Raw genomic sequence first — 25,896 nt, forward strand, 5'->3', positions numbered from 1 at the left:
ATTTATTTGGACCTCCAATTCATTTGGGGTGACGCCGTTGACATTCTACAAAAATGACATAGCTTGTCTTTGCAGTGTATTCAATTGAATGTAGTATGTACAGTATCTCCTCACAAAATCTGTGATCCCACACTCGCCAGGTGACTTTCCCCACGGAGGAGCCTCTTGTGCACATACAGCAATGCGCACAAGTACATCTGTGAAAACATGCGTGAGTGGCAGCCCTGGGAGGCGGCAAGTGAGTACAATGGGGAGGGAACCAGGCCTCCATGTGTGGATAATAAACACAGCAGACAGGATGGGTTGGTCCCTGTGTAGCTTACTCACGTCGGCGGAATCGAGTGTTTTTCTGCCGCTCAAACAGACAAATTGAGAACACGCACTGCTTTTGCCAGGTCAATGGGACTGGACTCAAATGATCTTTTGTTCTTCAATCATAGCCATAGAAGATAATGAGGGAGGAATTCTCACACATACTAAGCTGCATGGAGGAACATCACGATCAGATTCTATCTCAAGGATGAATTTTCCATCCTTCTCCGGATGCATCTCAATAAAACTTTATCTCAGTAGTTCAATTGCAAAAGTGAAACTCGGATGCTATGTGGAGTTGAGTAGAAATCAGATGGAACTTTTGGAATCGATTTCCGCATAAATGGCTCATGGAACATTATTGTCATGGTTGCGGACCCAAAATGCATCAAGCAGGGAAGTGAAACAGGTGCAGTCAAAAAAAAACAAAAAAATGTTTTAATAATTTAGGGAACAACTGATGAGACAACAGCAAACACCTGGTTACCTCTCTGAGCGAGGGAGCTGATGGGTAAACACAAGTTAAGGTCAGTTAAGGCCCGGTAATCTTTTATTGGATATTCTAAATTTAGAATATCCAATAACATGTGAAAATAATTGACGCATCTATTTAAATAGATGCGTCAATTATTTTCACAGAATCCTATGTATCAGTCAAGCCCTACTTAAGCCCCAGGAGATGGAAAAAAAAAAAAAAAAAACCCGGAGGTGGACCTAATAACATAACGGGACAAAAGAGCAAGAAAAACATCCAAATAATATCAAATCAAAACCAAATCAGCAAAAACATAGATCGTGAATATTTGACCTTCATTTGAAGTCCCAAAATGTATGTTCTGACAGCAGAGTCATGTGACTTCTGGATTCCGTCAAGTTCAGAAGCGTGCACGTTCAAGCCCACTAAACTAGCTGGGAGGGACTTTGAAGGCAACGACTTGGTCCAAAGCTGCTGGCCGGCGGCAGCGGTTGCCAGCAGCTCTGACAAAACATTTTCAATGATAATTACAGAGACTTTCGATGTGTCATTAAACTGTGCGGGTTGGCGTGCGTGCGTGCGTGCGTGCGTGCGTGCGCCAAAGTTTGTCTATACTTTTGGAGCGCGCTGTCCACAATACGCATGGCGCACCACAAGGGAACTTGAGAAGTTGTTGATGGCAAGAATGGAACGAAACGAGTCAAGACAAACATTGGCCAAGCTTCCGATCGACGCTTGGAAAGCGCTGTTTGTGGAGTGAGAGCTGCACCGCGGCTTTGCCCATGGACTCCAAGCTGGGAGGACACCACTTGACAGATGAGCGCGAGAAGGAGCATATTCCATCATGACGATTGTGACTTTACTGTGCGCCATGCTCGGGCTGTGGGGCTCCAGCGTGGCCAACAGAAACTGCCCGGACCTGATCGTGGACAGCTGTCAATGTTCGGCCGAAAGGTCCAAAGACCTGAGCAGGCAGTACGTCCGAGTCAAAGTGCTGTGTGATGATGTGGACCTGATGGAGACGCTGCACCCGAGCTTTTTGCCCAACATGACCTTCTCACTGTAAGTAAGGAGGTCAAATGATACATGCAAGAAATGATGGATATCATTGTATTCATTTAATTGATTTCCAATTTTTCAAATACATGCGGCAATTGTTCTTTTCTCTACATATTAAGGTTGACAGAAACCCCGACCATGAAATTGTCAGACACCCCCAAAACAGAAAACTCGGGTGACCTTTGACTAAAGTATCCCCTATTAAGTGCAAGTTCTTAAAATGCGCATTTGATTGCAAGTGTGAGAACCCCTCCCGTGTGCTCTCCTGTTGATGAAATAGCACTTCATACACTCAGGGGGCTTGATAATGTTCCTTGCTTCTCTGCAGGTGCACTGACAGACTGCTCCACTAATAAGCCGTTGTATTTCTGCCTTGAGTGAATAAGAAATGTAAAGGCGATTGATAAATGACTGCCAAACATTTTGCACGGCGAGCTCAGCTGATTAATGCTTGCACTTTGCTTACCGTCATTGAGTTTGGAGTTGTCTTTTGTGCAGCCAAGGGGACTTTAGTTGCTCTAAGTGGCCAATGGTTAAGGGCTGTGTTCTGTAGTTAGCATTTGTCAATGTGGTGCTTTTTGCAGCTTCTAGGTGCTGAGGGAATTGAAATTTTAAAGTAGAAATAAAGGAAGCAAATTATGCTGGAATATATACATGTCGTGATTCGGAAGTACCTTTTAGCAGAGAGAGCTTTTTGTCATAGCAAGAGATGTTTTAACAGCACACAAGTATGGGAAAATATGGAATTTGATTTCCTAAATTTGGAAAGGTATAGGAAATGGGAACATTAATCTACTGAATTTTTAGTGTTGTGAAAATGTAATGTGCCAGAGGAAAAAAAATTCGGATTGGAGGAAGCCAGTAATGGAGTAGCGTGACCATTCCGCCTTATTCCTTGGTAGGCTGCTCTGGCTGGCCAGGAAGCAGTTTTCCTGCGCTAGGAAATGTGACCTTTGTCAGGCTGAAGTGGCCTCCCCGCTCACTCTTTTGTTTAGATGTGCTGTGCAAATAAATACATATATCCAGGGAAGTGTGCACATACCAATGTCAACTGTAGACAGCACTACAAATCTCCCAAATGATCTCTTGTCATTTTCTCCTGCTCTTATAAGCAACGTGGACAATGAGGTGCTTGTCCTCAGCGACCACTGAAACACATGGCATCCAAGCGTGGACACCATTGCCTCTTTGGACATGTTTATACTTGCTTTTTCTTCTTTTCATATTGGTGAGGAGTGAGAGAGCCTTGCAGTATTGCAGGGCTTTGGAAATGCACTCAGCAACTGTGTGTGGAGTGTGTGGTAGGTAGCAAGGGATGCAGAAATCATCTCATTTCATGGAAATTGTTGAAGTACTTGAGGCAAAATAGAGTTTACTTGTGGTTGTACCAATTTTCACCAATTCAATTTTCCTAACTTTTTGGAATTCCTCACTTTGGTGTCCAGCATGAGTCACCCGTCCCATAGCTTACTGAAAATAATTGCAGACCTTCTAAAAAAAAAACAAAAAACATGTGGTTAGTGAGTGTAATGCACAGATGGTAAAGAAAGCCACCAAATAGCTAAGACCAAGAATTGGCTCAAGTTTGAATTTGGCTGGTAAAAAAAAGCTCAGAAGGAATCGCTAGTCTTGTCTCATTGCATCTCTATACGTACATTTTGTAAAGGAAAGATGCTTGCAAATGTTTTTGCTCCGTTTCCTCATGCAGCTTTGAGGAGAGTGCTTTTATTTTTGGCTGTTCTCTGAAGTAAAGCTAGAGAACCACCTGGGGAAACCTGTTGTTAAACCCTTCCTTTCACCATGTCATCTCTTATTGGCTAGGAAAGGCAGAGTCTCAAATTTGACGGTATTTTCTGGAAGTCGCGCATCATTTGCTGATATTATGGTAATGACGAATGGCATTGCATCAATTTGAATAAGTCGTGTCAAGAATTCATCATTTTGTTTCCAACAACTTTGTTTATTCAATTTATTGTCTTTGACTGACTCGATTTTATGTTCATTAGCATTCATTGTTTAAACCCGTTCGTATCCCCAGTGTGACGGTAGTGCGGTAAAAAGTCGGCGAACTGATCCACTGCACTTTCAGAGCGAGCGAAAGTGATTTTCATCTGGATTTGCGTATCTTCTTTGACGTAACCACACTAAGCTCTTCCAAAGCCTACTTCAGTACTGTTTGAGAGCAAGAAGAAACCTTTTCATACTGATCTTTGGGTTTAGCATTAAGTCGTCTGCCGTGTGGGTTCTGGTCGTCAGTGCGGGGGCTGGATTTTCTTGAAGAACATAACGCTTAGCTGACAACCTTAGAAACAAGTGCAGAGAATCAGCTTCTGCTTTAGAAAGGGTACATGTTATGGAAAATGGAGGATTTTGATTCCTATTTCCAAATGAAACAGCCATACCTTGAATCACAAGCCGAGGCCCTTGCACGTTGATGGAACGGACCTCTAACCAGTGAACCAAACTACCTGGGAAAATGCCAAGCCCAATTCGCTAGTAGCGCTGCTCGCCGCAGTCGTTCACATGCTGCGGAATTCACGAGCAGCTGTGAGCTTCTTGATGCTCCCGTAGTTGGCAGGACATGAGGCGTGACAAGAATAAAGCAGCTGCCGTTGCCGTGTCGTCCATTGTTGCTTAGGAAATGAAGAAAGTGGCACTTTTTCCCTTCCTCATACGAGTAATGTCACACTTCATTTCTGGCTGCAGTGACACTCGCAACAAGCAAGTAAAACACCCGTGATCAAACTCGTGCAAGGCCACGCCACAGTTCATTTAAAAGAAAATGCACGGATCGGCTTGATCAAGTGTCAAGTCAGTCAAGTAATGAATGAATAAAATGGAGGATGGTGCAAAGCCAGGCTAATCGGATCATCACATCGCTGATCCGACAGAGAAGCAGTGTTGCGTGAAAGGGAAAAAAAAAAACACGACACGCGCACGCACACGAGTAAATATGCCACCAGCAAAGATCAAACTTCTGCTGACTTTGCAAAAAACAAAACAAAATAAAACAGAGTCGGCCAATAAACAGACAATGACCTATCTATCCACCAAGGAGGATATGTAGAGAAAACGATGCGGCATACGATTTTGTCCCTTGATACACTAATAAGTAGACTTGGCTGAGCACTATGGTGTGTAAAGTGCTTTAAAGCTCCATGTTTAGTGGCTGTGAATAATTTACATTCACGTGGCTCCTACTCTTCTTCCTTTGCATCTTTCTTTTGCTCCATTGTAAAGCATCTCGTTTGTACAATATACATTGAAATGATCCTAATGATTGACACACAGAAAGAATAGAATTTTGGATGAACATAACTGACATTTTTTGGGGGGAATATGCAGAGACTCCATCACGAAGCGTCATCATTCATAATGAAAAGGTCACAAAAAGTAGTGAAATAATAATGAGATGTTGAACCAATGTGATTTTTGGGCCGCAAAGCTGATACTTGCAGAAAGACAGGACCAATTACAGATCTATTGTATCTTCTGCCATCTCATGTTAGGGGCGTATCATTTTTCATTTGCTCTTTGATTTAAAAACAAATGATTTGCTATGCAAAACAAAAGTAGACACCATTTGAAAAATTTGGGGATGCAGTTGAATCGAAACTATTATATTGACTTTTTATGTCACTTTGCATGATGTGCACTAAACACAAGTCCGCTTGTTGAGAAACAATTCAAATGCTTTTCAGAATGAGCTTAATCAGTCAAAAGAGTCACCTTATTGGACGAAATTCCCCGTCGCCTCATTCTCTAGCACTTGAATAAACAACTTGGGAATTTCCGTTTCGATGGGTTGCATCCCTGGCAGATGGGCCTCACTTATCAAGTCGAGGCTGGGAGATGAAGTACTTCTCCGAGGTAACCCTTGAAGCAATGTCACTTTCCCATCCAACTTCAGTGCTGCTTGATATCAAATATGCTCTTTTTATTGGCCGTGCCTTTTAACTCTATCTTTTAGAATAACACACCATTTGGCCGGTTGGGGGAAAGTGTCTGGAGCTGCTGGCGGATCCAAATGTTTGTAGTAGTTAACATGGTGATCTCTCCTCTCGCTCCTCACCATTGGCCGTGTTGGATGGTGTCGGTTGCTATTTTGGTTTGTGCTCTTGTGTAATAATACAGCTGGGTGTCTGTCTCCGCTGCATGGCCGCCAGCCTCTTTTCTAGATTAACTACATTTCAGTCAGACCACACAGTGTGTCTCCCAGCTGTAGCCAGGACAAATTGGAAGTCTGAGCTCCTGTTAAACGGAGAACCGACATCGATTGAACTTGGACGGCTTGACGGACATTAACATGAACGTGACTTTTTTTTTTTCTTCCATGATCACGCAGCTAAATACCTTTATTTGACGCAAGTAGTAATCATTTGAGGTGATGAGGTCATTGTCGGAGCACAACAGAGTGCAAGTTGTCCAAATGACAGCTGGTAGTTCTTGTAGTTTCAAAATCTGCGTTGTTCTAGTGTTTGGAATGCATGCGTGGATAGATGAATGGAGGGTAACCCAAAGTTCAATAGTAAAACACATGCAACATTGAGTCCACATTTTTTCTTTTTGCTCAATTCAGCTCCTGCCGGAATACTCCATGAACTGCAATCCACAGGACCCGCTCTCTTTTTCTTTGCAGTTTATCCGCACAGAACATAATTGCCAATGTAAATAATGAGTTGGACGGATACCCAGAAGTGGCTTTGTTTACGTAATGATCAATCATGTTATTCCATTCATTTCCTGGACATTAGGCAGATGCCTGTGTGTGCGCTACGTGCCTGAGTAGTGTGGCCGGCACGCACGCACATCCACAGCACGCTTGAGTTTGTTCAAACAGAGGATGCCTGTCCTGTCCTGTCCTGTCCGTGTGAAGGATGTCCAAAGAGGGAGGTGTAGGTGTCCGGGGAATGGGAAGAATAGATCTTAGGGACAGAAGAATCTATCTGATGATTTCACATTCGCAACATACATTTGTGACTCTCAAAAGGATTGCGGTGTTTTCAGCTTTCAATTTCACAAAATGTATTTGGGGAGCCTGACCCCGTCAGCACCTTCCTACCATATCTATTTTGCTTCATGCTGCTATTTATTGGTTTAAAACATCTGAAGTCAGAGAGCTTTGTGTGGAAAATAAAACAGAGTTGACAAGGCCCGAGTGGGATATTGATGTCTGGATCAACAAAAATGAAAACTGTTGCTTTCTGATTTTGGGCTCCCTTCCACTTCATCCAGTGTGCTGTTTCCAAATGTATTGAGAAATGACGCATTGCTCATTTCAAAATAAGATAAAAAAAAAAAAAAAAAGATAACAACAAAAAATAAAAGTTGAATAAACAATCAACATTTCTGTTGTAATGGTTACATCACAACAATGCTTAACCAAGATAGCATCGTCCTTAAATATTCATCAATTAGAAGTGATTTTTATCGCTCCTATCCGCCATAATAACTACTTGATTACATCTGCACAAATGATGACATCCAGTAGCCCTCGCTATGCTCCAGTGAAAGTTCTAACATGTAAAGTTGTAATCAATTTGAAATTCAAATGCAATCAAAAATAACACGCAAGACTAGCAGACAACAGCAAAGTAAATGAGTCGACTAAACATCTTGGTGCACACCAGCGATCGCAGCCTCCTAAGGAAATGTCGGATCATCTATCTCACATCTCATCTTGAATACAAATGCAATTTAAATCACATCTGTGTTCTCTTTGAAAAATAGAGTTTCCATTTGACCCAATCATTTTTTTTTATTACAGTCTAATGAAAAGGGAGACTTTGAGGCAGGCCCACATGGAAATGCTATGTTGCACGGCGATATGATTTTGCTGACACAAGCTGGAATGGCGGTGGGTGCTTAAGAAGAGTGAGGACTTTGTGTCTACAGTCCAGCTATACTGGACAACTTAAGTGTCATCACTCAACCTCATTGGAATTGGGCTTTGTTAAAAATAATTTGTTTATTATTTCTGATCATTTGGATTATGTTTGATGCACAGCACTTTGGGGTTGTTGCTTAAGTGCTCCACTTAATGAACACAGTGGAGTTAACTGCAAGTGGGAGAATACATAGTAGTGGGGGGTGAACTGTCCCAGAAGTAAAGCAGCACTGCCGTGATGATTTAAGAGCTTGATGGCTTCATCAATATTTAGCAGATAGGAAATCCGGAAACACCATTCAATAGATGTTTAAAGTGACATTAATCTAGGCTGTGGAATAAGTATCCTATAACTCATCTGCAGACTGCACTGTACAGCGTCGAATCAAATTGTGTTAGTGTGAATGTGGCTGAATAAGAAACATGAAACCAACCCTGTAAAATTAAAAACATTCAGTTGAGTCATATAGGGACTATTTTTCTTCTGCCGGAACAGCAAAGTATGAAATGTTTTACTCTGTTCTATTGTATCACTTTAAAAAGAACACACACACTCCTAAATGATCATACTCCCAATAGAGATCCATAGTATTTTGAATACGCTCATTTTTGTGATCTGCTCATACATGTCATGTCACTGTTTATGCTGACCTCATTTCTAATCATAGTTTGCCCTTGACCAGAAATCTGAGTAACAACAAGATCGCTGTGCTGAGGAACGGCTCCTTCTATGGCTTGGCAGCTTTGGAAAAACTGTAAGTACCTAAATCAAGCTGACTTTATTGTTTTGTCCTCCCCCGAGTGCCACTATAGCTGTCTGTCGTTGTACTGAAGGTGTAGAAAGCCGAAAGGAAGACATCGTAAAAATTAGGAGTGCGACTTGCAGGAGGATTGCCAGTCATTTCCACCCTTTAGCCCCAGCGCTTAAGCTCACTCGCTACAGTAAATGTCTTCAAATAGATCATATCCAGGTCTAATGTGGTGCAGAACGCGGGAGCTTGGACAGTGTCCGCAAATACGACGACCCTTTATGTAATGTCCCAGGAGACTTGCCTGATGATGAGATCTATGATGACTGTGCTCCTACTCATGCCTGACCCCTCAAGTCAGCCAATTGATTGCTTTCACCTTTGAGGAGCCCTCCAAGAACTGCCTCCCTCCCTCCCTCTCTATCTGGCTGGATGACATTTGGAGAGGACGAGGAAGTAGGACAATGGATGTAGTCTGCTCTTAATTCTGTCCCATTACAGATGTAGTATATACGTACTTTGGTGTGGCTACTTACTTTGGTTTGATCATCTGTGACAATGTTATGCACTTGAGTCATATTTGTTTCAAAGATAGAGTCGCGTACCCCGCTCTGATAGCTTCTCGCACTCGCTGCCAAAAGTGGGGAAGTTAAACAGTCGCTCATTGGCAAGGTGGCCCATGTTTTCATTTTTCAAAAGCTATCCCTCGATATCCTATTGGATGATCGTGATAAATTCATCTTTCAGCCTTGCCACTCACTCATCTGATCTCAGAAATTAAGCTGGCTCAGGCCTGGCTGACAGCCCGATCGGAGACCAACTGGTCCTAAGGGATAAGGAAGGGGAAAAAAATGTGGAACCAAGTGACAAACCATAGAGAGCAGTAGACCATTCTTTTCTTTTGCCGTTTGGAGCATTTGGGTACATTTGTCAATGCACTTGATGCCTGGCCAGGTACGCAAAAGTGACTGCCAACTGTCTTGGTCTGGCACGTTGGAGTTGGGTGCTTGGCTGGCTGCATGACGGGATCAAAAGAAATTGCCAATGGATTGACGCCTTTAATAGTGCATGTGTGTGTGTGTGTGTGTGTGATTGCACCATTCAACCTGCTACCGTGGGCTCATGTTGATTGGGTTGTTCCTGGAAAGCAAACAGACCTGGCGTGACAACCATGGGAAATTGGGATACTGATTCAATAGAAAGTCAACGCCGCTCTTTCAAGTTCTATTCATTGGAAAAAGTCAAGTCTCTATAATAACATTAATAATAGAATGAAAGAAGGAATAAGGGAACGATGAAGAAAAAGAAGGTTTGTGTTGTGTTTAATGTCGAGAAATGAATGGGACAAAAAGAAAAAAAGTGTTACATTTGGAATGTTTATGAAGTAGTAAGACGGTAGAAGTAAAAATGAAAGACAATGTGCTTCCTCACTGGCACTCTAACAATGAGTTTTGTGTGGTGGGAACCCATGATGAAATGGCAAAACTAACTGAGCAGTGAACAGTGACAAGCTTTGTTCACGCTTTGCTACCGTGGGACCCACTGGCACTAACAGCATATTAGACACTGGGTGCTTGGGGGGTCCTCAGCCCATTATCTAATACACAGAGAGCCTTTATTAATACTGACGATTATGCTTTTTAGGCTCCAAAATAATTGTGACTTGAGGTTTAATGTGAATGCTACCAAATACTCAACTGAACTCTGTCCATGGATATTCCGATCCTCTTTGAATTACTGGCCTACGTATCAAAATACTTCTCCAAAGTTGGCGTCTGGCATTTGCAATTGTTCGCCCTGCAAACTCATTGCGAAGCACCAGATGAGGCATCTTCAAAAGTTTCGCTCTTGTTTCGTCTGAAGTAATGAATTGTATTCCGCCTCAGCTTCTCCTTGGGAAGTGATTGATGAGAGTATGGCCGGTCTGGAGCGTCCACATTATTGTGTCTCTTGTGATTGTCCGACCGCTATGAGTCTCTAAGGTTATCCGTATCGAGTCCTGAGTCAGAGGTTAAGTCTAGGAACAGAATAACAAAATGGCAATGACTAAGCTATTTGTGTTTGAGTAAAAAAATTTACTTATTGATTATTTGTGGGTCTGCTGTTTTTCTTTTGCTCTTCAGGATAGAAAAGCACGTTCTTGGGCAATTGTTACAGTAATGTAGAAAGGCAACTTAAGCCGATTCTGTCCTTGATGAATGGAAAAAAAACAAAAAACAAATATGCACGCAGAAAAACAATACGCAGGCCTACAAGGGAACACACCATGATTGGCCCACATTTGTTTTCCCTCTCTGTGCAGAGAATCTACATTGCCTTCCTGCTCCTGACTTTTTGCAGGTGGGCGTTGCGGTTAGCCCAGCTGTCTGTCAAGTGTGACATCGGAGGTTTCGAACTTGCCAAATTGATCCATGTTTTCAATCAAACCTGAGAATGAGGTTGGGTGACTGTTTGAATACAGCATATACGTTGTTGTTTTTTTTCCATCAATTGATAACCTTTCCATCCGAAAAATTGCAAGATTTTTCTAAGCACTCAGCTAATGCTTAGTGATGCCTTTTAATAACCCACCCGGTAGCTCTAGCTATATGTGAGCGTAATGTATTTTTAAAAGGTTATTTTTACGGCAAGCGTGGTGGTCCGAGCACTCTCTAATTAAGAGAAGCGACCAGAGTAAATGTCTCTGAGCTGTGTTGGCAAAAAGTGCAGAATAAAAATCACAGTCCCTCAAATCTTGACCCTCAAGTGGATGATCATTAACTTTGGCACCCATGCAGAGGCTGTAGAAGAGCTAATAAAACACACCTCACATGTGTGCTTACAGCTCAGATTAGTCAAGCCACATCCATTGTTTGACCATCAAACTGATTTCCAGCCCCGATTCTGGCATTTTATTTGAGATTCTCAAAATACATGTAAAACCCCCCAATCATCTTCAGATGACCACTAAAGGAGTCTTGCACTCCCTCTCAAATCAAGATGGGCCAGTTTTTACGCCCGAATGCACATGCGCTGTCCACGGAAATAGAGCCCGTTCTATTATGAAGAAACAAATGATCCACAGGCTCCACCCCCTCCCCCTTTGAGTCACCCTGATCTTAGTGGGATACAAACGAGTGCATTCCATTGTCTCATTTCATTAAGTGTGTGGGCAATCAAATACATATATCATACAGCGTCACTTTCCATTTGGATGAGTGCCCGCCCGCCCAAGTGCCTGCAGCGGGCTTCACTTTTATTTGCCTGCTTGGGGTGGAACTTGACCTTTTGTAAATATTCTCATAACTACATCAATATTCACAAGATTAAGAAACGTGCATGCGTGTGATTGTGGTACTCGTATTGATCCAGAAAGGAATCGGTCACATTAGTTGTGCGTGCGCGTGTGTGTTTATATGCATACAGGTCAGTAAACCGAGAGAATTGACCTTTGCAATTCTAGTTAGTCAGTTGATATGAAAGTGGAGTTATTATCTGCTAATTCAGCAAAGCAGCCCAGGGCTGGTAACACAGGTCCAGATGAAAGAAGGTGCTGCAGGCACAATGGATGACTTCTGGGCCCCCAGCCTCCATTTGCTCTTTAGCTGGATGTTGCACATGATCAAAGACAATTTAGAATGGAGCAAAGATGAGCGGTACCTGTTCATGGACCTGACTGGACTAAGAGGCTACCATATATACGCATGTCATGAGGCCAGCTCTGATGCATTTTCTTTAATGTAAGCGCCACTGTTCTGCGTTTGGATTTTTTACATTGGGTGATGGTGGTGGTTGACGCAGAGTCCTTGAGTAAAACCACGATGTGTGTTCCTTCTCGCCGGGATGTGGTCAGGGTGTTACGGAAACAGGAAATGGTTAGTAATAGCAAGAGTGTACTTTTTTTTTTTATAGATTGAAAACCAGAATAATAGCTCTGATGGAATTCTGTATTTTTATACTTAGTGGCTATACAGAATATTATTCTTTCCTTTATTTGCCTTTTTTAACCCATCCATCCATCCAATTTTTATATAATCTTAGCCTGTTCAAATTCAGACTGGATTGGTCACAGAACATATGTTGGGTCACTGATTGGGAAGTACATAAATCCACACTACCTGCACAAAAGGCAATCATTCAGTTTTAGCCACAAAAGAAATATGAATAAGATGTATGGGCAAGGTTTGATATTCCTCAAAGTTTCTTTGAACATTTTATTCTTCATCTTTGTTTTTTTTTTGTTTTTTTAGTATCCCAATAACCTGTACTATGATTTGTGTGAAGTCCTATTTGCATGGAAAGCATGTGTTCAGAGTCTCTACTTTTGTAGCGTTTGCCCTGACTCCTTCTTGTTTGTCCTCTTCAGGGATCTGAGGAATAATCTGATAAGCAGAGTCGAGCCCTGGGCCTTCCGTGGTCTGCTGATTCTGAGGAAACTGTAAGTATTATAGAGTCTCGTCACGGTCTTCTCCAGGAGCCCAGGGAAGAACTCATTTGGCCTTTGGCGATTACAACAATATATATATGGAGTCCTATGTCAAAATGAACTGCAGTTTCATGCAAGCAAATCATTTTCCGTGCATGAAAATGTGGAAAGATCTTATCCACAGGTTTTATACCGTATAGCTTGCAGGCTGCATTTGGCCTGTCTGCAGTTCCTTGGACACGTTCACCTCGGCACATTACGAGTCTTTGTCAATTTGAATGTTTTTAAGTCTGAGAGAATGGAAATTACACAAATTGGCCAGCTCTATTGTGCATGATGGACTCTACCACTCATGTTTAGGAGCATACTATATTATATATATATATATATTTCCAAAATGATAAGCACCCACCAACAAGATTATGCTGGCAAAGGTTTTCAAGAGTCGGTCATGCTGGTAGTGTTTCTTCCCAAGTGTCTTTTTTGCAAGTCTGTGTGAACATGGATCGGTTTGAAGTCGCTTCTTTGGAATATTTTACGCACACACACATACGCACACATTGGCTGCTTTTATTTTAGATGCCTAGCTAGGACAGATGTGGAAGTAATTAGTTAGAATGAAGATACTGTGAAAGGATCATCTCTGAGATGGCACAAGAAAATTGTGCATATTGGTTATTTCATGAATAATATTGGTTATTGTGGTTGGTAGTTGGTTATTGTGTGTGTGGTGTACGCACGCGCATGCTTGCCTTTGTGTTTCTGAATTCAGGGAGAAGCAAAGTGTTCATTTAAGCGTTCCCCAACTGGTGATTATGTGAATGCTCTGCTTAGTTTCCCACAGCTGCTCCAGCAAAGCGGCTCTTTAATTACAGAGCAAGAGGGCACACATCCATAGATGTGCAACCCCCCCTCTTCCTGCATACATATTTGAGGTCGATATGGGCAAGGATTATTATTATTATTATTATTATTATTATTATTAAAAAACAGTGTTGCTCCTTTGCTTTGAAACTGGACTTAACATTTGGCACCTCCACAGGGATGGGCATAAAATCATGTATTTTTAGACGACAGAAGCACAGTGCTCTGTTCCACACAAGGCCCAACTGCTTAAGCTGGCGTTTGAGGGAAAGAAGCAGAAAATGCATAGCGGAAGGGCACAAGGAAATGTTGAACACAACACGTACATATTTTGCCAATGTGTTTTCCGATGGCCTTCTTTTGTCATTCCAGGGACCTGTCCAACAACAGAATAGGTTGCCTCTCCCCTGAAATGTTTCTAGATCTGGGCAATCTTTTCAAATTGTAAGTTGTCTTTCTATTGGTGATAATGATGTTGAGATTGCATCGCTGTTATTATTATTCTCAAACTTGGCATTAAACTGTGTTCCTCGGGGCGGCTGGAGAGGAATTGAGGAGGGAAGGCTTCTCTGCTGAGGATCTAAGAAGACGGACAGATCGATGGCTATTGTAGAACTATTTCTCCGATGTGGCTGAAAAGTGTGTTTTTCTGCTTGCAGGAATTTATCTGGGAATATCTTCTCCACGTTGACAGTTGGACTCTTCTCACACCTCGTGGCTCTAAGAGTACTGTAAGACAATTGGATAAGAAATGAGATCTAAAAATCTGGGTCATTCACCTAATATTGACATATGTTTATTAAGGATGAATGCAATCAGAATACTCAGTCAATAGATTGTATGGAATTTCTTGTTGAAGTAATTGAGGTGAAATAGTATGCACTGCTTGGCTGCAAGCATAGTTGATTCAATTTCATCTCATTTAGTATGCAGTTTAAGTACCAACTATTCCTCTGGGCGGCATTATTCTGCTCATTACAAACACAGCAGCCCACAATTTTTCAAGAGAAACACCCCCGCTCGATATATATTTTTTCACAACATTTCAGATGACCTGCAAAAGAACTGTTTTCCACAGTCAGTTACAATATGTCAAATGTTTTTTAGAAAATGAATGTCAAAATAAATTGTAGTTATTTGTAGAGCCAGGAGGCTATTTTGATGCTGCTTAAGAATGCGGACCACAACTCGGCATTAACAATTGATGCACTCTTATAAGAAAGAGTGTAATATGAACTATTATTTTTGACTTACAGGTTTGTAACTGCATTTTGCCGTTTTCACCAGACACTTCAGGACAGATACTTTATTCTGTGACTGTCAGCTGAAATGGCTTCTCTCGTGGGCCCGGAGCAACTCCGTGAGGATTGGCAATGACACGGCATGCGCGTTTCCCACCCACCTCCACGGCCTGGAGTTTCGCAATCTCCGAGGACAGCAGCTCACGTGTGGTAAGCGCCTCCGTTCTGATTGTCCACTACGCTAGCAAACTGCTTTTCCATTAGAAAATAATGGAAATTCCAGAGTCAAATTGTCATCGTCGTGAAACCATTAACTGTACAGGCGCTGCTAAAAGGGTCATTTGCATCATGAAAATAATTTAGCCTACATCATTAAACTTAACTAGCATCCTAGAATAATCAAGCCCTCTTTGCGACGCAATAATAAGTGTGAGGGGGGGAATCCACTTTGAAGTGCCACTCCAATCAAACATTGTGCTTTGGCAACAATTGCCAAAGCATAAAGCCCAACATTTGGTAACGTTGCCTGGCCTTCACCAACTCTTGAGCCTGACCGTCTTCACCCGCTGGTCCTTCTGCTCGTGCCATCTGCTCGGTCAAATCGTGGCTCAACGGCACATCATCTCTCACTTGCATGGCTGGACCCAGAAGAGAAAAGGGGTCACTCAACTTTCATCTCTTTTCTTAGCTCACGATATTGTTCGGCCCGGTACTTCCGTTGAGCGACGTGGTTGTCCGTCCGATGATGCATTTTTCCAATGGCGTCAGACTTGGGCATAATGTTGAAAAAACGCCAGTGTCCCGAAACTGTACATTAAAAAAGGAAGGAGGTTGGCTGGGAACTCAGAGCAAGAATGGATTCCGGTGAGAAACTGCTGAATAAATGCCTCGGGCAGCATAAAGCCCTTGACAATCAGGAGAATGAAGAGTAACCATGCCCAAATATGTTGTGTACTGCCAACAGTATGAAGCTGACAGTGAGACATCCCACTAATGGCCGCTTTTCTGATCTTAAGATGGTTTTATTTCAGCTACACGTTAGACAAGCAAAATTGTTGAAGAAGTTGTTTCACTCTGTTGCTTCACACCCGAGGCTGGCAGCCGAGCAGTTGATGGTAATATTCCCATATCTATCCCACAGGTCCCCTGTGTTATGAGCCACGTCTCGCTCTGTAGAAGCGTGGCCTTATGGGATAAGTTGTACTTTCTATCAGTGGAATGTGAGAGCTGAGGAAATTGCGTGTTACTAACCACCGCCAATGTCAAATTAGAAAGTGCGTGGAGCGGGTTGAGTGGGGCAACAACAAACAAAACCCTTTTACCCTCTATCAATCATTGCCACAATATAGTAGAACGTCAACGATTAAAAGCCCTCCAGATAGTATGTTTGAATCAATCAATGTAAAAATGGACATCATGAAAAATATGACTGTAGCAATTTTCTCCAGGGTTTCACGTAGGCCAACAGCCCGCACTTCTGACCTTTGTTTAAATCTCATCATTTGATTTCTTCCTGTGTGAAGTTTCCACATTTTCCCCACGCTTGCCCAGATTCTCTCTGGGTACTTCAGCCTGAAGAGGATATGCAGATATGATAGATGTGGATGGATGGATGGATCAGCTAAACATGAATTTGACATCTTTTCAGCATGCACATTCAAGTGTGGTAAAATAGTGACCAGTTTATCACTGCAGACTTTTCATTTCTAAATGTAGTATAAACAATCTCATCAGTCATGCTCCAGAGGGAACTCTTTAGCTGTATAATAACAACGTTTGCCTGTCAGACTGAATGATTCCTCCATAGACAAAAGGCACACTGATATGCTTTTATGCTCCCACAAAGAGCACTAGGTCCGATTTTGTTGTCTCTCCTTGACACAACCTCACTTGCAACCAACCAATCATTGTGTTTTGCTTCGGCAGTGTCCGACGCAAGAATACAAGGCTTCAAAAGTAGCAGCATTTGGCTCACTCCAAATGGTTGGTTGTGCACTCTGTTACTAGCCTTAACCGCTATTACACAAAGTCCAAGATACTGTATGGACAATGGAACGTTGCAACAGAGGGCGGTAAAATAATTGTACAGAAATATCATCACCAAGGATGCCCCATGATGTGTTACATAAAGTGTCAGTCGAGTTTGAGGGTGAGAGCCAGAGGAACAGAGAGAGAGAGAAAAAGAAAGAGAAGACTTTGATTTGATTGCCTTGAGAGCCTTGACTTCACAAATGTTTGTTCTCAGAAATTCCCTCACACTTGGTATATAAACAGATGTCCCCAAATCATACTATTATTCTATAATAGCGAAATGGTTTTGCTAAATACTGCTGCAAATATTTCGGAATGCTTCTGAAAGTCTCTTTTAAACAAGTGTTTTGCCGTATAGACAACTTTTATGAAGCATACGTCAAATGGCCTATCAACGGATGCCGTAGCAGCAAGGGCCAAAACTCATTGCATACAAGTGCAGGCAATGACTGTGTTGCTCTTTGGAGCGTGTCCAAGGAAATGTCGAGCCTTGTATTGAACACCCTCTGAAATAATTCCCAAGGTGGTACCATTTGCTGGCGGAGCTTCAGGCTAATCCTGGTTCATAAATAAAACGGACAGTCAATGGTCGGAGAACACAAAAATATCACGGTATATGCTGCACTTGCATTTTTTGTTAAATATGTCTATCAAACTCATGCTAGTATGCATCTTAATATCTAATCCTTATCATAGTTATCAAAAGAGGGAGCATGCTTGCAAAATACTAGAACGACTCCAAAGTCAATTGGTATTGATGACGGCCTTCCATTGTTACGTACGTACATGGTTGGAGTCAAGGAGAGTCTAGAGGAGTGCTTAAGGCTGTTCTCTTTTATCAGCTGCTCTTCTTCTCTTGCAGCAACATCATGTGAGAATGACAGGGGATGAGGGTGACCTTGACGGAAGGCTATTTTGTGGCCACGGTGTCTTGATTTTTGCGTGCTGTGAGGCAAGGATGGATTAGAATAATGCTTCTGATGCTGCATTTGTCCAAATTCTGTCCCCAGACATATTCTCCACAGCAAGTCTTCATTTCCATTTCATCACAAGGATGCCCAACTTAAGCTCATGCACTACATGAATGCATTAGCGATGGGGCAAAGAGATGTGTGATATGCTTCCATTGCTATTTTCTCCTCTCTTCCTTTCCTAGATGGAGCTCTGGAGGTACCCCTCTTTCATTTGATCCCTTCCCAGAGGCAGCTGGTTTTCCAGGGAGACCGTCTGCCTCTTCAGTGCACTGTCACTTACTTGGACGCTTCGTTTGAGCTGCAGTGGCATCACAACGGCCACACTGTCGCCACGCAAGAGGACCGAGGCGTCTACGTGGAAGAGACCTTGCTTCATGACTGTTGTCTGCTGACCAGGTACAACCAACAGCACAGATAGCGGATGACATTTGAAAAGTTTGCTTGGAAATCTCATCGCTGTAGCAGCCATTGAGTCTGCTCAGCAGTTTCCTGAGGTGCATTTCCGAGGCGAAACCAATTGCGGACATGATGTCATTTGAAAAAAGAAAATAGAGCCTTAAATGTTCCATAGCAATGCAACGGACAGTCTACATTTATTCATGACGTCTGTGAAAGTGGTGGACACTGCAAAGACGTGAATCATGAGGTGTTAACAGCTCACTATGATGAAGCGACGTTCACGAGTCGTCTACGTTCCTCTCGGCTTTTACTGCAGTATAAGTAGCGAGGCGTAATGACTTGATGAGCCACAAAGCTCATTTAATATACCCATTTTGAATGTAAAACACAATCCAGTACACATCGTAAAACTGATTTGCAGCTCACAGGTAATGTATGTAAAGAACACACGCACACACACACCTAGCGTCCTCCTATATCTCTCAATCATCTAAAGTAGCTGGGATTTAACTTTAGTTATTGGTGCCTTGGATAAGGATCTGAAAGCGCAGGAAAGAATTGACTTGGCAGTGGGCCAGGGTCCCCGAGCAATCTGCAGCCAATCCCGAGAGAGCTTGGCCTCGCAACCCACCCGTAGCTCTTGCTGATCACAGATGCTGGAACATAATTGTTGCTACAAAGTTAAGTCGAAAATGGACACGTGTTTTTCGGATATTCCTGCCGCTTACAAGCAATTGGATTCATTTCCTCCTCTAAAGTGAATATCGTGTTGATGTGCCTTGAAATGACTTTTATTTTTTGTATCATTTCCCTCCCAAATTTGTTTTCCACTACTAGCTCGAAATTCACAATTTGGTCTTGTGATTACAAATCTTGCAGTGATGTAAAATTTCAAATTCACAACTTGTACTGGCCCGGCCGGAGTGGCGGGAAAAGCAGGACATCACAAATCATGCATCCTTTGATATTGCTTCTATTTGATTTCCAATCCTGTCAACACGGCCAGAGGATTGAGAGAGTTGCTGTGCCAGACATGCTCCCAACTTGTCACCAGCTGCCTCAATGTGATGACAAATAAGGTGGAAGCACGCACACGGTGGACGCTTGCCAGCCAAAGCTTTTCATCCGTCCCACAGCGCAGGTAACATTCCTTTGGCTCCTTTCCTGAAAAGGAAGGAGACAAGGGAAGGTAACAAACCAGACAGGGAATCAGAAGGCGCTCAGTCATCCCAGCTGATGAACAGTTGGAAAAAAAAATGGAATAACTTTATCTAGCACTGTATGTGTGCTTCAACAAAGCCAAATTTGTAGGCAGGCAATTTCGTTATGGTAGATACATCGGACTTGGTGAATTATTTATTATTCTCCAAGGTCCTACTAAGAATGACCTGTATTTCGATACAAATGATGCAGTTTGTTCCCCCAAGTGAAGCCCATGTTCTTCTTGGAACCTGAAATGTTTCCCATCTGCAAATTGTCTCGCAGGAGCAAAAGACCTTTCCATGTCTTTTGCGTGTCTTACAGGACCAAGACCAATATCAGCCTCACCTTTGCTTAGTGTTGCACCTGAGAATGTTGCGCGGTGTTAGTTACAGGCCGGACTTCCTTTCTTCATTAAGTCAACACTTGAATCTCCGTGGACTTGTTCTTTAACACATGGTCATTTTGCACGCTTGTTCAACCACGGTGAACAATTGATGAGTCGCAGCGGCCCCTGTTGATGTTTGTCACCTTGGATCAATGTCCTCTGAGTCATTAAGCTTCGCATGCTTGCATGTCCCATCAGAGGGGAAAGACTGAGTACACAAGATTTAGTACGTGGCTTAAGGCCTGCGTCTGGATTCGTCACACTGGCTGCGGCAGTGCAAGCAGTGATGCCAAAGTCTGAGCCAAGTGACCTCTTTGAAGGTGAACTCGACCCCTTTCAGCCTATTCCGTTCAAGTCGTGCCGCTTTGGGCTAAGCAGCCACACGAGACGTCAAAGCATCGTGTCGTTTTTTGGCGATTAATGCTAAAGTGTGATGTTTTTGTTTAGTCATTGTTTGGCCTTCAGGTCCCTGCTTGCGCTGCGTCACGTAATTACAGTGCATTATTTGCCGCTGCAGTCGTGTTAAGATGATTTGATTGCATTTCTCCCAGTGAGCGTAACAGCCCTAGACCCCCTGAGGCCCCAATGGTTCGGCTAGACTCCTGCCGAGTAATGGTGCTAGGCCAAATTTGCAGTATTAACTGTACTAGCGGTAGCAGTGGGACCATCCTGTGAGTCATGTTTCATCAATCAAACATTTTACAGCCCCGTGGCAAGCAAGCTGCAGCAGACACTTTGGATGTATCCCTTTTAATCCCTTCCATTTTTAATCAGCGTAATCTTGTACAAAATGAGCAAGAAAATGGTTGGGAAATATTACTGCAAAATATATGATGCCTTTGCCAGCCTTGGGGGGTAACGTGTTACTTTTGTAATGTTCATTTTGCCTTGTGAAAAGAGATTGTGTTTAGGGTTGAATGAAGTATCATGACAAGTTACTCGTCGTATTACTGAGTATAGTCATCGGCCACTGAACTCCATTCTCGGTCTCCACTCCAAAAGTCCTCTGTTTAGTTATCAAAGTTATTGCAATTATTTGGGCTCACGTTTTATGGAGTACCTTTGCAAAGTCTGTTTAGGCTTCCCTGAAAACGGGGCCAACTTTGAAAGGTTTATTGCACAGAAGGACTAATTGAAAGTTTATCTCAGTTTGTTAAACATCAGCCGGCGGCAAGCACAAATCTTCCTTATGAGTCCGCCGGGTCTTTTTTCCACATAACGATGCGGTGCTACTTTGTATCTAGGTCAGCGCTTGATAAATGTACCTTTTCGCAAACGACTGATTTCTTCATAATGTGTGCGACTGACCTTTTTCTAGTCATGTAGGAAAATCCTAATGTGAAAAGCCCAGCTGTATGGTGTCCACAGCTGAACGGATGTTCATATACTACATATTCAGATCTTTTTTTTTTTTTTAAATCCTTGTAAATCTGAATTTCCCACACATTCTGATCATGAAATCCTTCAAATAATCCATCGCCACCCAAAAATCACGTCGTCATCACTCAAATACGGTTAACCCTAAAATCCTTTGTAAATCTCATTGAAGCGCTACCTCCTCACTTCTAATTAGATTAACGTATCTGATGTTCCGAACATTCAAGTGACATGACCCTGTTTTTATTTCTCCACCAGTGAGGTCATCCTCGCTAACATGGACGTGGGCCTTGCTGGCACTTGGGAGTGTTTAGTGACGAGTTCCCGCGGCAACAGTTCTCGGCAGATGGAGTTGGTCGTCCTTGAGATGTCTGCGCCGTACTGCCCTTCTGACCGAGTCACTAACAACAAGGGAGAGTTTAGGTGAGTCACCTCGAGACTCTTCTGTCTACAGCATAACGGTTTTGATTAGGATGGTTCCTCGCGCCGAGAATTTCAAAAAGAATGGAAGAAAAAAAAAAAGAAGAAATACAAATAAATAAAAAAATAGGATTACGGACAGCCACGTTTCCATCAAGCTATATATGGAGTTTTGGTGTGTAGCATTATTTTCTTTTATGCCCATAGCTGGAGTCAAATTGTGACCCTTCGGTTCCAAAGCATGAGTCCTCACAGATGAGTCTCGGCAACCCTTATTTCCAGGCAAGAGATATGTGTTTTTTGTGTTTTTCAATTCCAGAATGCTTTGGAATAATCTGAAGACCTTTTTTTTTTGCTTCAATGAGTTCCATGGCCTTTGCTTCTTTTGTGTTTGCCTTCAATAACTAAGAAGTATGCTCTATTGGCTTGAAGTTAGATCACTGACATGGTCAGTGAAAAGAAAATCACTTTCTTTACCTTCAAAAAGTGCTGTGGCAGGCAATTGAATATTAGCAGAACATTTCACCAAGTCGACCTCAAAATTCATCTTGTTAAGGTATCATATTCTTCGACAAGTCAAACATGATTTCATCTGACCTCACCACATTTGAAACTTCATCCATCCATCCATCGGTCATTTGACTCCCACGAGGGACGCGGGCGTACTGGAGCCTATCCCAGCTTTACAGCTGTTTTCTGGATTGAACGCTAATTCAATGCAAACTAACCCTACATCTGACCTGGTGGCTCGCAGGTGGGCAGTAGACATTTCCTGGGCTTTATCAACAATTTCCTAATAAGGTGGTCTGAAAGTATTGTGTGTGTGTGTGTGTGTGAATATGACACACAAAGGTTCATTTGAAACAGTATGCTTTCCTAATTGTTTTTCGCTCTTGATTAATTGGGTCATGGCTGAGCCACAATCGGACAATGCAGGTTGGACAACAGTGGCATCCAATATAGCGCATAAATGAGCAATGTGCTATTTTCACTCTCGTATTGATACAAAGATGAAGTCCCACACGTATAACAATCTCATGTGTGTGACCTTTACTTCACTGCTATGAATCTGGGAGGATTTGTTCCTTTTGCTCTTTTCCCAGGGGGAAAAAAAATGCACACCACGATTCTATTAGCAGTAAAGCCCACCACATCCTCGAGTGTGTAGCTGTCATCCTCGCCCTCCTCGGCTGCATAAGCATACACATTCAGCCTCTGTTGGCGGACTGGCTTAATGAGCTGGAAAACGAGCCCCCTTTTTTTTTTTTACTTTGGGATCATTTGAATTCCGTTTATGAGCAGGTAGCGGGAGCCAGAGCACAGGCATGCTTGGGCAACCTGAGAGCAGTTGACTGGTTGCAGGATGGTCCTTACGCCTGCCACTCAACAATGAATGAAGCTGTGCACTTCCCGACATGTTTTGATTCTGTCCCAGGAGATGAACTTTCAGTGCTGGCGCCAGGCAGAAGGAAGCCATGTGCTCAGGTTCCCTGCACAATTGTTGAGTGAGGTTGTTGCCAGATAGGGACAGGTCCCTGTCCACCCGAGGTACCGGGAAACTCCATCTCTTCACGTTGAATCAAAGCATGCAGTACTTTCTGTAGATGCTGTGGAGATGGAGTGGGTTCAATTTCACTTTCAGTGTGGTGTAGTGCTTCACTCACCTAACTTGCATTCATTTCCACTCAGAGTGTCCGTGCCTTATAATTGAGTGGGGAGTAGTGCGATGCGATTCTTTCAGGCGGTATCCAGATCCCATTTACCCTGAACCGGATAATCCATATGGAACACGGTTGGATGAACAAAGGTCCTAGTTATCTTCTTAGGTGTATATTAAATAAATAATAGTATGCAGATGATGTCAATGGCTAAGAACAAGGATATGATGTATCATCGGGTGCATTAAGTTGCGTTGTTTTTCATTTTTGTGCAGTCAAGACGCAGAGATCTTTTGGTGAACATAATGATATTGTACTTGCAGATGGCCAAAGACTCTAGCGGGCATCTTGGCTTTTTTACCTTGCGCTCCTGCCACTTTTGGTTCTGCTCCTCACCCTTCGGGCAACGCTCCGGTGCCCTCCGGCCATATGTACAAGAAGGCATGGCGGCGCTGTGACCGGACTGGACGGTGGGATGAAGAGGATTACACTCAGTGCCCTTATGCCAGTGAACTCACACGTGTGCTACATGAGCTCACTCAGGTATCGATAAAAAGCGGCACGCACCATCACTGATAGTTTAAAAAAAAATAAAAATCGACATGTTTTTCGAAATATGCTCCATCCTCCGACAGATTACCGTCAACACTAGCAATGCGCAGCCTTTGGGCCAGCAATTAGTGGCCTTCACCAGCAGGGCAGCTCACTTCACTGATGTCATGGATGTCATCTTTGTTACCCACCTAGTTGAGAGACTGACCAGGCTGGTAAAGAAACGCAACGAAGTAAGTGGGAACAGAAAAAAAAACACGATTGGTGCTCGTGAACAAAATAGTTGGTGTCGTGTTTCAGCTCTTTCTGAAGATGTTAAATAATATGTCTCTGATGATTGTGGTGATGTGTGGATGTCTCGGGACTGCACAATTTTTGGGAGATTTCTAAGTCCAGTACAATGTTTGTGTTTTTGTCCAAATGAAACGGCTTTTCTTCTCCGTGCTTTTTACAAACTTCAGAAAGCACTTCAACCCTAAACTGTCTTAAATGTCTTTTCTTTTGAGTGAATCGAAAAAGATCTTCAGGGGGAGAAAGCTGGGACTTGCTAAAAAGTCCTTCCAAATGGGTATTTGTCACCTTAATTGAGCGCAGGAATGCAGTTGTTGCATTCTCCATTTCCTCTCCGCCCCGTTGCCTGATTGACAATCTCCCTAGAAGAAGTAAGGCGCGCTTGGTTTTGCTTAAAGTGAACTTATCTTTTGGCCTAAGGCAATCAGAGACCCCGAATGGCATTGAATAGCAGGTAGCGAGCGCTGAGCTGAATTCTCGCGTGTCCAATTAGCCCCAACGGAGCACCGGGGAAAATCTATTATTAGGGGATATTTGAAGTAATAAACGAGGCAGTGGAGACCACACATATTCATCTAATGAGAAATAGTCCAATGAAGCAACAATAAGAAGTAGAGTACAAGTAAACAGCAAGGTGCCATCCCAGGGAAGTAATTACTCCCCTTTGGAGCTACTAATCTAAATGAAATAGCTCGATAATGAATGAAGCCACTGTTCCTCCCTTCGCAATTGTGATCCCAGATTATAAATTGTTGACCTGATTGATGTGCATGATCCATCAGCTGCTTGAAAAAAAATTCTGCCTATGCAAAGATCTGAATGCGTGATTCCTTTACGTCTCTACAGCTGGGAGACTATATTTCAGAGATAGCCAGCAACATGATGCTGGTAGAGGAGCACATCCTGTGGATGGCCCAGAACGAAGCGAGAGCATGCACTCGCATTGTTCAGTGTGTGGAGCGCATTGCTGACCTGGCACTGACTGGAGACAATCGGGCCATTTCCAAGGTAAGAAATATGATAGCGTGTCATGCATGTCATTCTACCAGTCACGCCTGACCTGTTTTCTGGGTTCTACAACCTGAGCCATGGATTTGGTTGTTACCTGAGCACGTCATTTTCATATACTGTGTCCATTTCATCAGGGTAATAAATATATATTTTAAATATAAGGGTGAGTGGAATTGAAACACGTTCTCCTCGACTTGCCTCTTGACATTGCTACTTCTTTCGGCAGGTCTCCGCAAACATCGCTCTGGAGGCCTTTCTGATACGTCCCAACAACTTTCTTGGTCTGTCTTGCACGGCGCTCCAACGGCCTCCATTGTCAACCCTGTCGGAAAGCCACAAGGATACGAGACGAGAACACGATGCCATGGGCGAATCGTTCCTCAACTTTAAATGTGACACGATCAATCGAAGCTCAGCGGCCAGTCATCTCAGCATGGTAATGTTTGAAAATGTGCTCTATTTGCCCACACAATTCTCCCTCATCAAAGTCAAAGTCAAAGTCAGCTTTATTGTCAATCTCTCCACGTCACAACACACAAAGAGACCGAAATGACGTTTTTCTCTATCCCACGGTGACGAGACACATAACACGATAGACATACG

The 25,896-nt window shown here is 42.9% G+C and overlaps 1 protein-coding gene across 1 annotated transcript in view; it reads left to right on the plus strand.

The window, feature by feature from the left end:
- The first annotated feature begins 1,270 nt into the window (after nt 1-1,270).
- LOC133158562 (adhesion G protein-coupled receptor A3) overlaps nt 1,271-25,896 on the plus strand; it is a 66,730-nt gene continuing 42,104 nt past the window's right edge. Inside the window, exons 1-12 of the mRNA XM_061285834.1 lie at nt 1,271-1,849; nt 8,417-8,488; nt 12,828-12,899; nt 14,124-14,195; nt 14,411-14,482; nt 15,039-15,202; nt 18,180-18,393; nt 21,620-21,784; nt 23,763-23,982; nt 24,075-24,224; nt 25,129-25,290; nt 25,520-25,729. Of these exons, the coding sequence (XP_061141818.1) occupies nt 1,632-1,849; nt 8,417-8,488; nt 12,828-12,899; nt 14,124-14,195; nt 14,411-14,482; nt 15,039-15,202; nt 18,180-18,393; nt 21,620-21,784; nt 23,763-23,982; nt 24,075-24,224; nt 25,129-25,290; nt 25,520-25,729 (1,791 nt within the window). The 5' untranslated portion in view covers nt 1,271-1,631. The remainder of the gene's footprint in view (nt 1,850-8,416; nt 8,489-12,827; nt 12,900-14,123; nt 14,196-14,410; nt 14,483-15,038; nt 15,203-18,179; nt 18,394-21,619; nt 21,785-23,762; nt 23,983-24,074; nt 24,225-25,128; nt 25,291-25,519; nt 25,730-25,896) is intronic.

The sequence above is a fragment of the Syngnathus typhle genome, linkage group LG8 (assembly GCF_033458585.1).
Source record: "Syngnathus typhle isolate RoL2023-S1 ecotype Sweden linkage group LG8, RoL_Styp_1.0, whole genome shotgun sequence".
Classification (NCBI taxonomy): Eukaryota; Metazoa; Chordata; class Actinopteri; order Syngnathiformes; family Syngnathidae; genus Syngnathus; species Syngnathus typhle.